This window comes from Pelophylax lessonae (assembly GCF_965119305.1).
Source record: "Pelophylax lessonae genome assembly, chromosome: 13".
Classification (NCBI taxonomy): Eukaryota; Metazoa; Chordata; class Amphibia; order Anura; family Ranidae; genus Pelophylax; species Pelophylax lessonae.
Genome location: NC_138780.1, coordinates 125,028,286 through 125,042,778, shown reverse-complemented (window position 1 = coordinate 125,042,778; position 14,493 = coordinate 125,028,286). Strand labels below are relative to the sequence as shown.

At 42.9% G+C, this 14,493-nt stretch overlaps 1 protein-coding gene across 1 annotated transcript; it reads left to right on the top strand.

Moving 5' to 3' along the window:
- Positions 1-3,463: 3,463 nt before the first annotated feature.
- Positions 3,464-14,143, top strand: GPX2 (glutathione peroxidase 2). The gene is made up of 2 exons (XM_082275479.1): positions 3,464-3,690; positions 13,461-14,143. Exons 1-2 carry the CDS (start codon positions 3,469-3,471, stop codon positions 13,809-13,811), a joined length of 573 nt encoding a protein of 190 aa, XP_082131605.1. The 5' UTR covers positions 3,464-3,468; the 3' UTR covers positions 13,812-14,143.
- Positions 14,144-14,493: the final 350 nt, after the last annotated feature.

Below are 14,493 nucleotides of genomic sequence, written 5' to 3'. Positions count from 1 at the left end.
TTTTTTTACCAAACATATGTAGCATAAAACAAATTGGACGAAAATGTTAAAAAATTTTGATTTTTACATTTTTTTGGGGAATTTCATATAAAAAAATGTGAAAAATATTGTTATTTTTGCATAATTGACGCTCTTTTTTTGTTTATAGTGCATGATCAAAAAATCGCACAGGTGATCAAATGCCACCAAAAGAAAGCTCTGGGAAAAAAAGGATTTCAAATTCGTTTAGGTACAGCGTCGCACGACCGCGCAATTGTCCGTTAAAGTCACGCAGTGCCGAATCGCAAAAAAAGGCCCTGGTCAGGAAGGGGGTAAAATCTTCCGGGGCTTAAGTGGTTAATGCCTAAACCGCTGGCAACAAAAGTGCGCACACCCCTAAGTAAAATGTCCAAATTGGGCCCAATTACCCATTTTCCTTCCCCGGTGTCATGTTACTCATTAGTATTACAAGGTCTCAGGTGTGAATGGGGAGCAGGTGGGTAAATTTGGTGCTATCACTCTCTCATACTGGTCACTGGAAATTCAGCATGGCACCTCATGGCAAAGAACTCTGAAAAAAAGAATTGTTGCTCTACATAAAAATGGCCTAGGCTATAAGAAGATTGCCAAGACCCTGAAACTGAGCTGCAGCATGGTGGCCAGGACCATACAGCAGTTTAACAGGACAGGTTCCACTCAGAACAGGCCTCGCCATGGTCGAACAAAGAAGTTGAGTGCACATGCTCAGCGTCATATCCAGAGATTGTCTTTGGGAAATAGACGTATGAGTGGTGCCAGCATTGCTGCAGAGGTTGAAGGGATGGGGGGTCAGCATGTCAGTGCTCAGACCAAACGCTGAACACTGCATCAAATTGGTCTGCATAGCTGTTTTCCCAGAAGGAAGCCTCTTCTAAAGATGATGCACAAGAAAGCCTGCAAACAGTTTGCTGAAGACAAGCAGACTAAGGACATGAATTACTGGAACCATGTCCTGTGGTCTGATGTGACAAAGATCATCAAGGGCCTGCCGATACACACACACACGGTGGCCAGCCTGAGTGTTGCCAGGCAATAAAGAGGAAGTTAGGGAGCGGAAGCGTCCCACTCAGGGGACACGACCAGAGCCCCCAGATCCACTTCAAGCCAGCAAGGAAAGGGCCGACATAGCCCCAGGCACTCAAAGAGGCCATGAGTGATGCGGCATACACGTGTCGGGTGCCGCCAAGCGTGCATCCACCCAGCAGATGCCCACATCACAAAGAGGATGTGAAAAAAAAGAAAAGGGGGAAATTGAAAAAAATTCCATTCCACCTTTAACATCTTAGGAGGACATTTCTGGATGTGTTGGCAGTTTCTTATAATTTTTTATGATGTGATTGATCCCGCCAAAGCATAGGGATACCTTGTAAGTATCAGCTTCTTGACCCACTTTTTGCCATATATATTGTCATACGATGCCTATATATATATAAATTACGTTTTCTGTTTAATTTGATGTGACTTTTACCCCTAGACAATACCAACAACATACTGCAGAGATTACCCTGAGGAAGGAGTCTTAGAACCCTGAAACGCATCGGATTAGCTTATGCAAACTGCATGCTGACTCTAACAGTAATACAGTGTGATTTTGCTGTGAGCAATATTGTACCCCTCTTTTACTATGTATAAATCTTTTGATATTTTTGTGTATGTTTAAAAAAGACTTTTTCTAAGAAAAAAAATTATAGCTTTTTTAATACAGGTACATGTTTACTCTATGAGCCTTTAAAGCCCAATTTTAAAGGGGGAAACTCTTTTTCTATAAATTTGTAGCACTGCCCCCTTGAGGGCTGCTGGATTTCTCACCTTTCAGGTCCCCCTGGGTTACCGATAGCAACTGCATGCAGAATCTTAACACTTTACTTTCTGGCTCAGTCAAAGAACAGTCTAGGGGTTGTTGTTTTTGTTGTTTTATTTTATATGGGGATGGGAGAAGGGATGATTGGGATACTCCAACACTTGAACTATTCACAATGCTGAGGACTTCTATCTGAGAATGCGGCAAGGCCACAGATTCATCCTGCCACTAGATGAATCTGAGGTAATGTTCTTTAGCACTTATCTTCAGGGCACTCGCCTAGTACCCCCTTTCTATCCACCAGCTGACACCCGTCCTCTGACTACTCTACTCCGGAGTGGCCCCCTTCCTGGTCAGGACCTTAGACACGATCCCCTGTACTCACGATACTGCTTTCCAGGTTCTCTAGTGTCTCAACTCCTCCGAGTCAACTCTCCTGGACCTCTGGGTTCAGCTCTACACTTCTGGCTCATCAGGCCGACTGCCTGTGACCATACACCAACCACTGCAGAGGAGGAAGCAGCCGCCACCCTCCTTCCGGGACTCTGCTCACCAGCCAAAGACCTTGAGCACATGGGCTCCTGGCTTTTTATACTACACCCCACAATGCACCGAGACAGCAGTCTGTGCCAATCCTTGGGGCTTTATCAAAGCCTGTGTTTTTATTGGCCAGGTTTCCTCCACTGTGCAATGTGCCTCCCCATTGGACCAGTGGGGACACTCCTTCAAACCACAAGAATCACACACTGAGCACATTGAGCAGACCTAACTCACAGATCCTGCTCTCTGTTAAGCAGAGAGAAATATAGAATTTACCTGCTGCTCCTCTGTTAGGCAGACAAAGCCAAAAACTATACTCACTCTCTAGCACCTACAGTACCTAGGAGGGTACTACATATTAAAAAGGGATGTGGCCATATATAGCAGATAAGATCTTCAAATTTTTTATATAACTATCTGATCTTAGTACAGTGATCTCCCCTGCTGAGCTATTTTGTTCCGACAGGGGGACGGCCACCCCCCCAGAACACACCGATCAGTGCTCTCAGGAGCGCTGATCGAACACTGATTGACAGACCTTTTTCGGACATGCCCCATTCAACAGAAGCCGGACGTTCGGCCGACTTCTGTTAGATCGGCTGCCGTACACATGCATCTATAACATCTATTGAACCAGCCGATACTGCCAATATTTGGTCTGTGTGTACAGCCCTTTAGATTTACCAACTATGGTGTGTAATATCCTACCAATCTGCACCAGGTGTATGCGGACAGTTGAGCAAGATTTACTGTATGTTAAACAGCAGACAATTTACAAATGCCAAATATAGCTTTCTTCATCTGGTATAAATAATAGAGTTAATAATGAAGCAGACATAACTAGCAAGCTGGAATTAGAAACCTACAATGTATTCTGGTATCACTGTCCAGGCCTTTGCATCTTTTATGAAGTGAAGTCATAGACTGACTTGACACAATAGCTTTATCTCCGAAAAGTTCTGGTGGTATCAATGACACTCAGATATCCACTTTCTGTGAAGTATATATTACGCATTCCCGTCAGTGACAGCGGGTCACATGATCTCCAAATAAAAGGCCTCAGACAAGTCTTCTTTCTAGACATTCAGCTCGTGTAGTCATAGCTAACGATGGCGTACATAGCTAAATCTTTCTACGACCTGCAAGCCACAAATCTAGAAGGCGAGAAGGTAGATTTCAATGTGTTTAGGGGAAGAGTAATTTTGATAGAAAATGTTGCCTCATTTTGAGATACGACCGTCAGGGATTACACACAGCTTAATGAGCTGCAGAACAGATATCCGCGGCGGCTTGTTGTGCTGGGATTTCCATGCAATCAGTTTGGCTACCAGGTACGTAATTCTGTAAATATACGTTACAGGTTTTAGGTGGTTACATCATTCACAAGGCATTGTGCAATTCAAAATTAAAACGTTCACGTTGGAGGAATCTTTGTCAGGTAAACATACTGGAAAGATCTCAATGATTTGTCTGAAAAATCTGCAGTTTATTTAAAATACTCAGAATTGGCCCATTATTGCTTGAGCCGGTAAGATGAACGCCTGCCATACTGGGCTTCCACCATGAAGGTTTGTACCGGCTGGCCTGTTCCTGGCCTTATCTAGGTTAAATGTGCAGCCAGGGGGGGAAAGACAGAAAGAATTTCCAATATAAAGACTTGTGGCTCAGTGATTAAGAAAGTATTGAAGCATTTGGATCAACTCAACACCCACACATTTTCAAAAGGAGAGTTCAGTAATGGCAGCCTGTATATTTTCTGGGTTACCTTTTTCTTAATTTAAAATTAGACTTAAAGTGACACTTAACAATATCCTTATTCTTGAAAAACAATTCATACACATTCACTACTTAAAACGGTAGTAAACCGCTGTGTGTTTTTTTTTTTTTGGAGCCTGCAAGGTAAAGCCATAATGTACTAGTATGCACAGGCTAGACTGCACCGCATACTAGCATATCATGTGAAACTTACCTTAGAATGAAGCCTTCCAGCGGAGAGCTGTCACCACTTACAAGGCTTTCATCTTCACCCGGTCTTCCTTCCGGGTTCGCAGACTCCGGCAGGGTGAGTGTCCGGAACCCCCGATGAGGTCACTTGCCGCTGTTTACAGCACAGGACTCTGAAGGAATTGCCACCCGTGACGTAACCGGCTGCATATACAGTAAATATCTCCTAAACGGTGCACATTTAGGAGATACTTACGGTACCTAAAAGTAAGCTTTATTATAGGCTTACCTATAGGTACACATTATGCATGAAGGTTTACTCCCACTTTAATGGCACTATAACCTTATTGTCATGAAGTTGTTTCTTACTGTGTCTTTCTGCCATCTTACAATGTCCTGTGTGAGCTCCTGAAACTCTACTTTACCCCTTCCATTTTTCTGATATAAGCAGTGCACATTAGTTGTGGTCAAGTGCGCTGCTCCATGCACACTACACATCCCATAGTCCAGAGTGCATCTCAGGAATGAGCAAGAGAGGTAGCTATGTTCCTACATACAATGGGAACTTGGAAAACGAACATAGCCACCCTCTAAGAGGAAATCAGGTCACAGAAGTAAAAAAAAAAAAAGGAATTTGGAGAGTTGGAAGAGGCTGAGAGCAATAGAAGGGACTTTTGTGAGTTAAAGTATATGTGCAACCTTACCTTGTAAAACAACCCATCCAGACTAAAACAGAAGTGCAAGGCACAAATGAAGTGTTGTATATATATATATTATACGTATACAGTATCTCACAAAAGTACACCCCTCACATTTCTGTAAATATTTTATTCTATCTTTTTATGTGACAACACTGAAGAAATGACACTTCTACAATGTAAAGTAGTGAGTGTACAGCTTGTATAACAGTGTAAATTTGCTGTCCCCTCAAAGTATTTCAACACACGCCATTAATGTCTAAATGGCTGTAAACAAAAGTGAGTACACCCCTAAGTGAAAATGTCCAAATTGAGCCCAATTAGCCATTTTCCCTCCCCGGTGTCATGTGACTTGTTAGTTTTACGAAGTCTCAGGTGTGAATGCGGAGCAGGTGTGTTAAATTTGGTGTTATCACTCTCACTCTCTCATACTGGTCACTGAAAGATCAACATGGCACCTCATGGCAAAGAACTCTCTGAGCATCTGAAAAAAAAAAAGAATTGTTGCTCTACATAAAGATAGGCTATAAGAAGATTGCCAAGACCCTGAAACTGAGCTGCAGCACAGTGGCCAAGACCATACAGCGGTTTAACAGGACAGGTTCCACTCAGAACGTGCTCAGCATCATATCCAGAAGTTGTCTTTGGGAAATAGATGTATGAGTGCTGCCAGCATTGCTGCAGAGGTTGAAGGGGTGGGGGGTCAGCCTGTCAGTGCTAAGACCATACGCTGCACACTGCATCAAATTGGTCTGCTTGGCTGTCGTCCCAGAAGGTAGACTCTTCTAAACACGTTGCACAAGAAAGCCCGCAAATAGTTTGCTGAAGACAAGCAGACTAAGGACATGGATTACTGGAACCAAGATAAACGTATTTGGTTCAGATGGTGTGAAGTGTGTGTGGTGGCAACCAGGTGAGGAGTACAAAGACAAGTGTGTCTTGCCTACAGTCAAGCATGGTGGTGGAAGTGTCATGGTCTGGGGATGCATGAGTACTGCCAGCACTAGGGAGCTACAGTTCATTGAGGGAACCCTGAATGCCAATATGTACTGTGACATACTGAAGCAGAACATGATCCCCTCCCTTCGGAGACTAGGCCACAGGGCAGTATTCCAACATGATAATGACCCCAAACACACCTCCAAGATGACCACTGCCTTGCTAAGAAAGCTGAGGGTAAATGTGATGGACTGGCCAAACATGTCTCCAGAGCTAAACCCTATTGAGCATCTGCACGGCATCCTCAAACGGAGGGGGAGGAGCGCAAGGTCTCCAACATCCACCAGCTCTGTGAAGTTGTCAAGTGGAGTGGAAGAGGACTCCAGTGGCAACCTGTGAAAATCCGGTGAACTCCATACCCAAGAGGTATAAGGCAGTGATGGAAAATAATGGTGGCCACACAAAATATTGACACTTTTGGCCCAATTTTGACATTTTCACTTTGGGGTGTACTCACTTTTGTTGCCAGCGGTTTAGACATTAATGGCTGTGTGGAGTTATTTTGAGGGGACAGCAACACTCACTACTTCCCAGAAGAGTTGAAGCTGTTATAGCTGCAAAGGGTGGGCCAACCTAAAATTTAACCCTACAGAATAAAACTGAGATGCCATTAAAGTGCATGTGCGTGTAAAAGCAGGCATCCCGATACTTTTTACAATATATTGTATGCAAAGACACCAGAGATAAGCCTACATATATTTTGCACTGGATTACCAGTCATTTCCAGGTTACCACACTTTGCAATAGAAATGAGTAACAATACTTTATAGTTAAGGGCACTTTCACACTTGTTTGCTTCAAAACTGCCAGTAAGCACCTATGCATTTGGGTCGCTTTTGCTGCGTTCTTGCGTTGCTTTTGGTGCAGTTTGAATAGGACATGTGACTCAAAAACTGCACCAAAAATGCCTAGTGGAAGCATTTTTGAGGCGGTTCCCATTCATTTCAATGGAGAGGAACGTTTTTGGGGCATTTTATTTAGCTCCCCAAACATGCTCCTAAGATGCTGCAAGCAGCTTTTTCCCTGCAATGCAAGGGCACCACCCCAGTGTGAAAACATTTATTTATTTTAAAGGGAAGCATTTTTTTGAGGTTTTCAGGAACTTTTTTTAAACACAAAAGCGCTAGAAAAACTCTTCAGTGTGAAAAGGGCCCTAACCAAAACTAAAACAATGTCCATTAAATTATTGGGCCATTGGTAGAAAGCAAATGCCGGCCATACAGTTGCAGGAAATAAATTTGTATGATACTCAAATCATCACAGACTATGTTGACAGGGGAATCAGCAATTGTCTTCTACTGATGGGGAGGGGGGGGGGCAGGGAGGGTGAGGGAGGCCATCTACGCTGGAAGAAGACAGTGATTTTTGCTATAACAGCTGCTAGCGATAATCTCAAGAGAACTTGACAGGCTGGTTGTACCCAAGTTGATTTATCGATCAACTTGGTACATTCAGCCTGCCTATTAACAGTTCGAATCTTGGCCGGTTCCTGCTGAACCAGCCGAGATTCAAGCCATGTATGGCCGCCTTAGCAAGACATAGTCTGTTCATATAAGGTGAGTGTGTATTTTGGGAAAGAAGGGTACAGGATTACCAACCTGGCTACCAAAGCAAGTTTTTTTCCCAGATATATTCCAATTTAGAGTACATTATGCGATAAAATTTGTTAAAGGTGCCAACCCTAAAACAAATTACCAACTGCTACCCCTTTAAATGTGAAATCACATTAAACTGAGTGCAAAAAAAATAAAGTAAGGTGCTGTAGATATAATAAAAAGTTATATACAAAACAACAGTGATAACCACACCCGTGAATACATCAAATATATATTATTTCAATCCGAGTGGTGAAAAAATACTTCAAAATATGCAGAAAGTTGTGATAAGGTATAAAATACAGTCCGAATTCAATAGGTAGTCCTTTCCACTCAGTAAACCCAACCACCTCCACACATACGTTTTTAAAAACATCTGTGTGCTCCACCACGTGAAGTGTCAAGTAAATATGCTCACCAAACTTCCCAGGTCCAAAAGGACCATGAGGCCTTAATCAATAAGGGGTCACCCCAGCTGTCCGAGCATATCTTCTCACAATGTTACCATTCACTCCACTCCCCAATTTCCTCTCCAGTGGTAAGTGATATATGCACAAAAAAATTGAATAATAGTGTAACCCTGTTTATTAAATATATCGGTCCAAATACAAGGACAAATGGTTGGCAGCTTACATCAGAAGTGCCTCAACCGCACAGGCTCGAGTAGCATTTAGTTATATCCCACAAAGACTCACTATATCCGTTAGATCCTATCATTTTGCTTGGCCCACCGGGGTGCGTTCCAGTAGGAGCCCGGACGTGAAGTCAATGGTGGCGTCATCAAGTATTTGAGTCTTTGTGGCATATAACTAAATGTTACTTGAGCCTGTGCCAGTCGAGGCACTTCCGATGTAAGCTGCCAACTATTTGTCCTTGTGTTTGGAACAATATATTTATTAAACAAGGTGTCACTATTATTCAATTTTTTTGCCCTTTTTTGTGCATATGTCACTTACCACTGGAGAGTAAATTGGGGAGTGGAGTGAATGGTAACATTGTGGAAAAGATACGTTCAGACAGCTGGGGTGATCCCTTATTGATTAAGGCCTTATGGTCCTTTTGGACCCGGGAAGTTTGATGAGCATATTAACTTGACACTTCACGTGGTGGAGAACACGGATGTTTTTTAACACGCATGTGTGAAGGTGGTTGGGATCGCTGAGTGGAAAGGACTACCTATTGAATTTGGACTGTATTTTATACCTTATCTCAACTTTCTGCATATTTTGGAGTATCTTTTCACCACTTGGATTGAGTTATAATATATTTGATGTATTCACTGGTTTGGTATCACTATTGATATGTATGTAACTTTTTAATATACCTACAGCACCTTACTTTAGTTTTTTTGCACATTGAGTACATTATGTATAGTTTATTCTGGAAGTCTCAGAGAAGACACATCCAACAAGCACCAATAACACATCTCAGTGGCGGGACAAAGTCCTTTAGCACCCAAGGCAAAAAAAACAAAAGTGTTCCACCACCCCTTGTTCATGAGGCCTGAACTACTTACGCATCATAGGCTGCAGGACCCGTCCTTACCCCCCCCCCCCCCTCCCTTCCAGCTAAAGTACCTGAGGTATTTTCTGCCTACCCCTAGGCCTGGGCCTGAAGGCTCGTACACATAAGAAAATCTTAAGTAAAATTTAGACCGATGAACAATCTGCCGACTTTCGGATCGTTAGTATGGTGCTTTCGACAGCCAATTTCAAATTTTCAGACAACAAAAACTGAATGTGCAGGCTATAAAATATTTATCGCACGTGAACACAACAACCGATTTTCATGTAATTAGTACAGTTTTCGTCCAAAAAAAAGAAATCGTAAGAGCAAGATTGCGCTTGCTTGGAAACAAAAGAACACATACAAAACAACTGAACACATTACATCACTTCTAAAGTTGAATTCTGTCATACGAGAATTTTCGTATAGTTACCCCTTCATTTTCGATTTGAGACTAGCATGCAACAAAAAACGGACGGAAATTCATCCGATAATCTGATTGTATATACGAGGCTTGAAACTAAAACTCAACTGTTTCATGCTTCTCTGGCTGTATGTTCAACAGGGGAAGATTGAGCTGAGAGCACTGGGTATATAATGTGACCCCTCTCCCCCTTGGGCCAGTACTAATATGATATGTTGGGCTGGTGGCCCTGAGTGGTGATACTTCACCAATCAGCCATTATTCAGAGCAGAATCTGCAAACCTGTGATCACAGCATCTGGAAAAGGGCTTCCAGCACCAATTTTTTTGGCAGCTCTTAAACGTCATTTGACGGAATGCAGAGAGCTACAAGCCACAAGGAAGCTGGTGCTAGAATATGTGAAAATGTGTCCCAATAAACTGTATCCTTCAGAACACCCAGTGGTGTATTTAGGTTTTGTGCTGCCCTAGGCCGGACTAAGTTTGTGCACCCCCTAATTTAAATATGACCCATGACCCACCCCTTCCAGTTTATGACCCGCCCTGTCACCTGTACACCACAGGCCACAACCACAGTCTATCTGTGCCCATCAGCATAGCCTTATTGGTTCCCATAAGTTCAGCCTCATCAGTGCCGCCTCATTACTGCCCATCATTGCAGCCTCATCAGTGCAGCATATCAGTGTGGCCTCATCAGTGGCCATCAGTACAGCCCCATCAATGGCCACCAGTGTAGCCTATCAGTGCCCATTAGTGCAGCCTATCATACCGGCAGGTAGCAGTGTGACTGCTTTATGGGGGTGCCAGATTTATTTGCCTCCTGGATCCTGCCCTCTGGCCCAATTCATCCCATAATACTGGCACTAAACTAAAAGTGTAGCGCAAGCCGGTCGGGGACCCTTTTTGTGCGGGAGCTGGGAGGAGGCTGATTTTTTTCTATGCGGTGTGCAGCTTTTTTGCTGCCCCCCCTGCAAAATGCTGCCTTAGGCCTGGGCCTTGTCGGCCTAGCCCAAGATACAGCACTGAGAACACCCAACCTTTACAATGCCAACCACAAATGGCACTTTGTGTGGTACTCATTCTTTAGCCCACAGAAATCGGCCCCTACCATAAAAGCCCATGCTATGCTAGGGAAAAACCTGTACCTTTAAAACACCTGGCACTAATACTTTTTGAGTCACTGACCTGGAACAAAAAATGCAGATTAGAAAGTCAGAGTGAAATCCGAACTGATCTGCAGACCTGTTCTAGGTCAGTGCCTTAAAAAGTACAGAGACTGTTTGTACAGCATGACAGCCAAGTAACTATCATCTACACATATTTTATAATGTTTTCTGTCTTGTGATTTTATGTTTTATAATGTGTTGATATCAGACTTTGAGACTGTGGGCTTGGCCAGACTGGCACGGTGCCCTGCAACTTCATATACATGCACACTTCTGTGGTATGACATGTGATGTACAAAAAAATAACACCTATTTGGGAAGTAAATTGGGTATTCGGTTTCCTGTACAAACAGGTCTGGTCCAGAATGAGTGACTAATTTATTCTACCAAGTTAGGAACGTATCCTCTTTTCTAAGGTGTACTTAAAGTAATTCATGTAGGGATCACTGAAACATTTGACACTATACTCTGTTTCAAATAGAAAAAAAAAATCTATTTACGTATGTATTCTTAAAGCGTATGTTACCCCAACAGGTTATATACACTATATTACAGAGCCATTGTTTCATGCAAAAGCAGACCGTTTGTCTATTTACATCTGTTTCTCCAGTCAAATCAATTGTTTTAATGGATTAAAAATAGGGCTTTGATCCATTCCAGGTGTTGAAAGAAGCGCATGTTAGCGGATGTAAATGGATGATCCTGTTTACATTAGTTTTTCTATAAAGATGCATTAATGTCCATTTTTCATCTGTCAACGGATGGATGAAAAATGGACAAATGGTCTGCATTTGTGAAAGGGGGCAAACTGCTTAAAAAGTGTTAAGCTGGACATTCATTGATCAAAACTCGGCTGGTTTAGCAGGGACTGGCCAAATTTTGATCCACGTATAAGCCAGGCTGATTGTACCCAAGTTGATCCATTGACTATAGCCGCTAACAGAAATCATTGTGCTCTGCCAACTGGGAAGGCCATCCGCCGGCAGAACATAATGTCAGTGTTGATGGGGGAATGGAGCGATTTACTTTCCTTACACCCATGGTGGAAGGAAATAAAAATGAATCATTTATGGGCTGCCTTAGCTGGAGTTCAGCTTCAATTTATTAGTTCAGTCATTCTTAGACCCTGTTTACACCGGTGCGACTGGCCATGCGATTTTACAGTTCCAAATCACATGACAAGTCGCACCCTATTGTTGGCAATATGAATGTTCAAATTGGTGCGACTCCAACTTTGCGGTGCTGCACTGATTTGAAAAAAGGTTCCTGCACTATTGTTTGCAATTTCAGGTGCGATTGCATAGACATCTGTACATGAAGTCGCAAAGATGTCAGGCAAGTTGCACTTAAAATCGCAATGACCTATGGCTTTAAAATCATTCTACTTCAAGTGAGGTAGCACCATTTCAAAGTCACATTCAGTGTGAACTGGGGCTAAATCTGCTACTGTATCTAACACTACGCTCCCTCCAGAATGACAATGCTGCAGGTCAAAGGTCCTCTGTTCTTGCTCCGTTGGAGTGGAAACACCCAGTAAAAAAAAAAGGCACTTGAGCTGTGTTTTTACTGCTCCATCCCCTCCCTTACCTTCCCCCAAGTTGCAAAGGCAGCCAAATGGGGGTACAAAGAGCAAATGACTCCTGCGCTTGAGGAGTGGCCTTGCGGCTGGTATCCTGAAAATGCTATTCAGGTCAAATTGTAGAAAATTCAGGCTGTGCTGCCACTCCCAACGGGTCGTGGTAACCCAAAGCAGATACTGGAAAAGAGAAATGGACAGAGGGCGCACCAGCCTAGCGCATTATCTTTAAAACAATTTATTGTAATAGACATGTATACACATTATACTCACAAAACGATTATGAAACACAGGCAATAAGCAATGAGGGACCACCAGGGGTCTCCACTGGGCATCCTCAGCTGCCGCAAGCATATTTTTTATGCTTTTATTGTCATTAGTAATATACTTCTTTACATTTATATTGTTCTTGACCCACCCACAAAGGGTGGAGCTTTGGGACTTGATCATGTGACCTTTTGGAATACACAAAAGCCCTACCACTCATTCCCCCAGCTAGCTCTGATGAAGGGGAAAACCCTGAAACGCGTAAGCATTTTTTTGGAGGTCTACATCCTTCCACGGCCTGCGGCAGCTGAGGATGCCCAGTGGAGACCCCTGGTGGTCCCTCGTTGCTTATTGCCCGTGTTTCATAATTGTTTTGTGAGTATAATGTGTATACATGTCTATTACAATAAATTGTTTTAAAGATAGTGCGCTAGGCTGGTGCGCCCTCTAGCCAAATGGGGGTATAAGTATGCTGCAGCTACAGTTCTTTGTGGCGTGGCAAAAATATCCCTCTGTCCTGTTCATTAAACACAGCCCATTTAAGTGAAAGGCACCAAACACCAACCACAAGCAATACATGCGGTTGTGGCACCATGGTGAGGACTTTTAGGGGCTAAAACTGGTATTAAGCAGGTGACATACTGCTTCTTCACTGCCTGTCAAATACCCTCTGAAAAGCAGATCCACAACAGAATGCTCTTCAGGAAAAAATGCAGTTATCACATCTAAGCTGCAATATACTGTATTACTCATTTTTGCTTTTGGGTTAAATATCGCTTTAAAAAACATTTTTACAAAATATTTGTTTTCCCAACTAGGCTTTTAGGAATCTTTTAATCCCTATGTATTATAGGTATGTAAAGATAAAATAAAGCTATGATACTGAAATCTGAAATAAAATTATAAATATTGTGCATTTGTTTGCAGGAAAACTGTAAAAATGAAGAGATTCTGAATTCCCTAAAATACGTTCGACCTGGTAACGGCTTTGAACCTGGTTTCACTGTGTTCCAAAAATGTGAGGTCAACGGGAAAGATATTCATCCAGTCTTTGCTTACTTGAAAGACAAGCTTCCTGCACCTGATGATGAGCCATCTGGTCTGATTACTGACCCCCGATATATCGTATGGAGCCCTGTACACAGGTCCGACATATCCTGGAACTTTGAGAAGTTTCTAATCGGCCCAGAAGGAGAACCTTTTAAGCGCTACAGTAAAAGCTTCCAAACCATTAACATAGAACCCGACATCCAGAGGCTCCTAAAACTTGCCAAATAAAGTCATTCATGACGTTTTCAGTCGGCAAATAACATTGGTCAGTTTTGTTTAATGGTTCTTACCAACATCTGTCTACCTAATCACTTTTAACCCCACTTTGCACTTTCAGTATGTCCTATGGGGTAATGCAAAGGTGTCAAAATAAAGGGCCAGTTCATCCAAAAGGGTGTGGAGTAGGGTAGGGTGCACTCACACTGGCAGTTTTACCCGACCCTGGGCATGGTTAACCCCCTTGGTCTGGTTTGTTTGTGTAGTGTGGGCACTCTGAACCATCACCAGTTAGGAGTACAATACCTGGGATAACTTGGAAGAGATGGTTCCAGGCATAGTTCACTTATGGTCAGTACAGCTTCAGAATGAGTGCAAACCTTATGTGAGCACAGACCTCTCCAAAGATGGTGGAGCATAGAAGCAGAGATCAATCTTGTCTGGTTGGCAGAGGTGATGATGTTAAGTGTGCTTGGGAACACTTGCTTTTAAGCCCCGTACACACGATAAGAAATTCGGCCGGGAAATTTAGTCCGACGACCGATCTGCCTATTTTCGGCTTGTTAGTATGGTTCTTCCGACAACCGACTCCGACTTTTCGGCCGAAAAAATTCTGGTGTGCAGGCTATAAAATTTTTGTCCTCCGTCAAAACACGTCTGATTTTCGTCTCATTAGTACAGATTTCGACGGGGA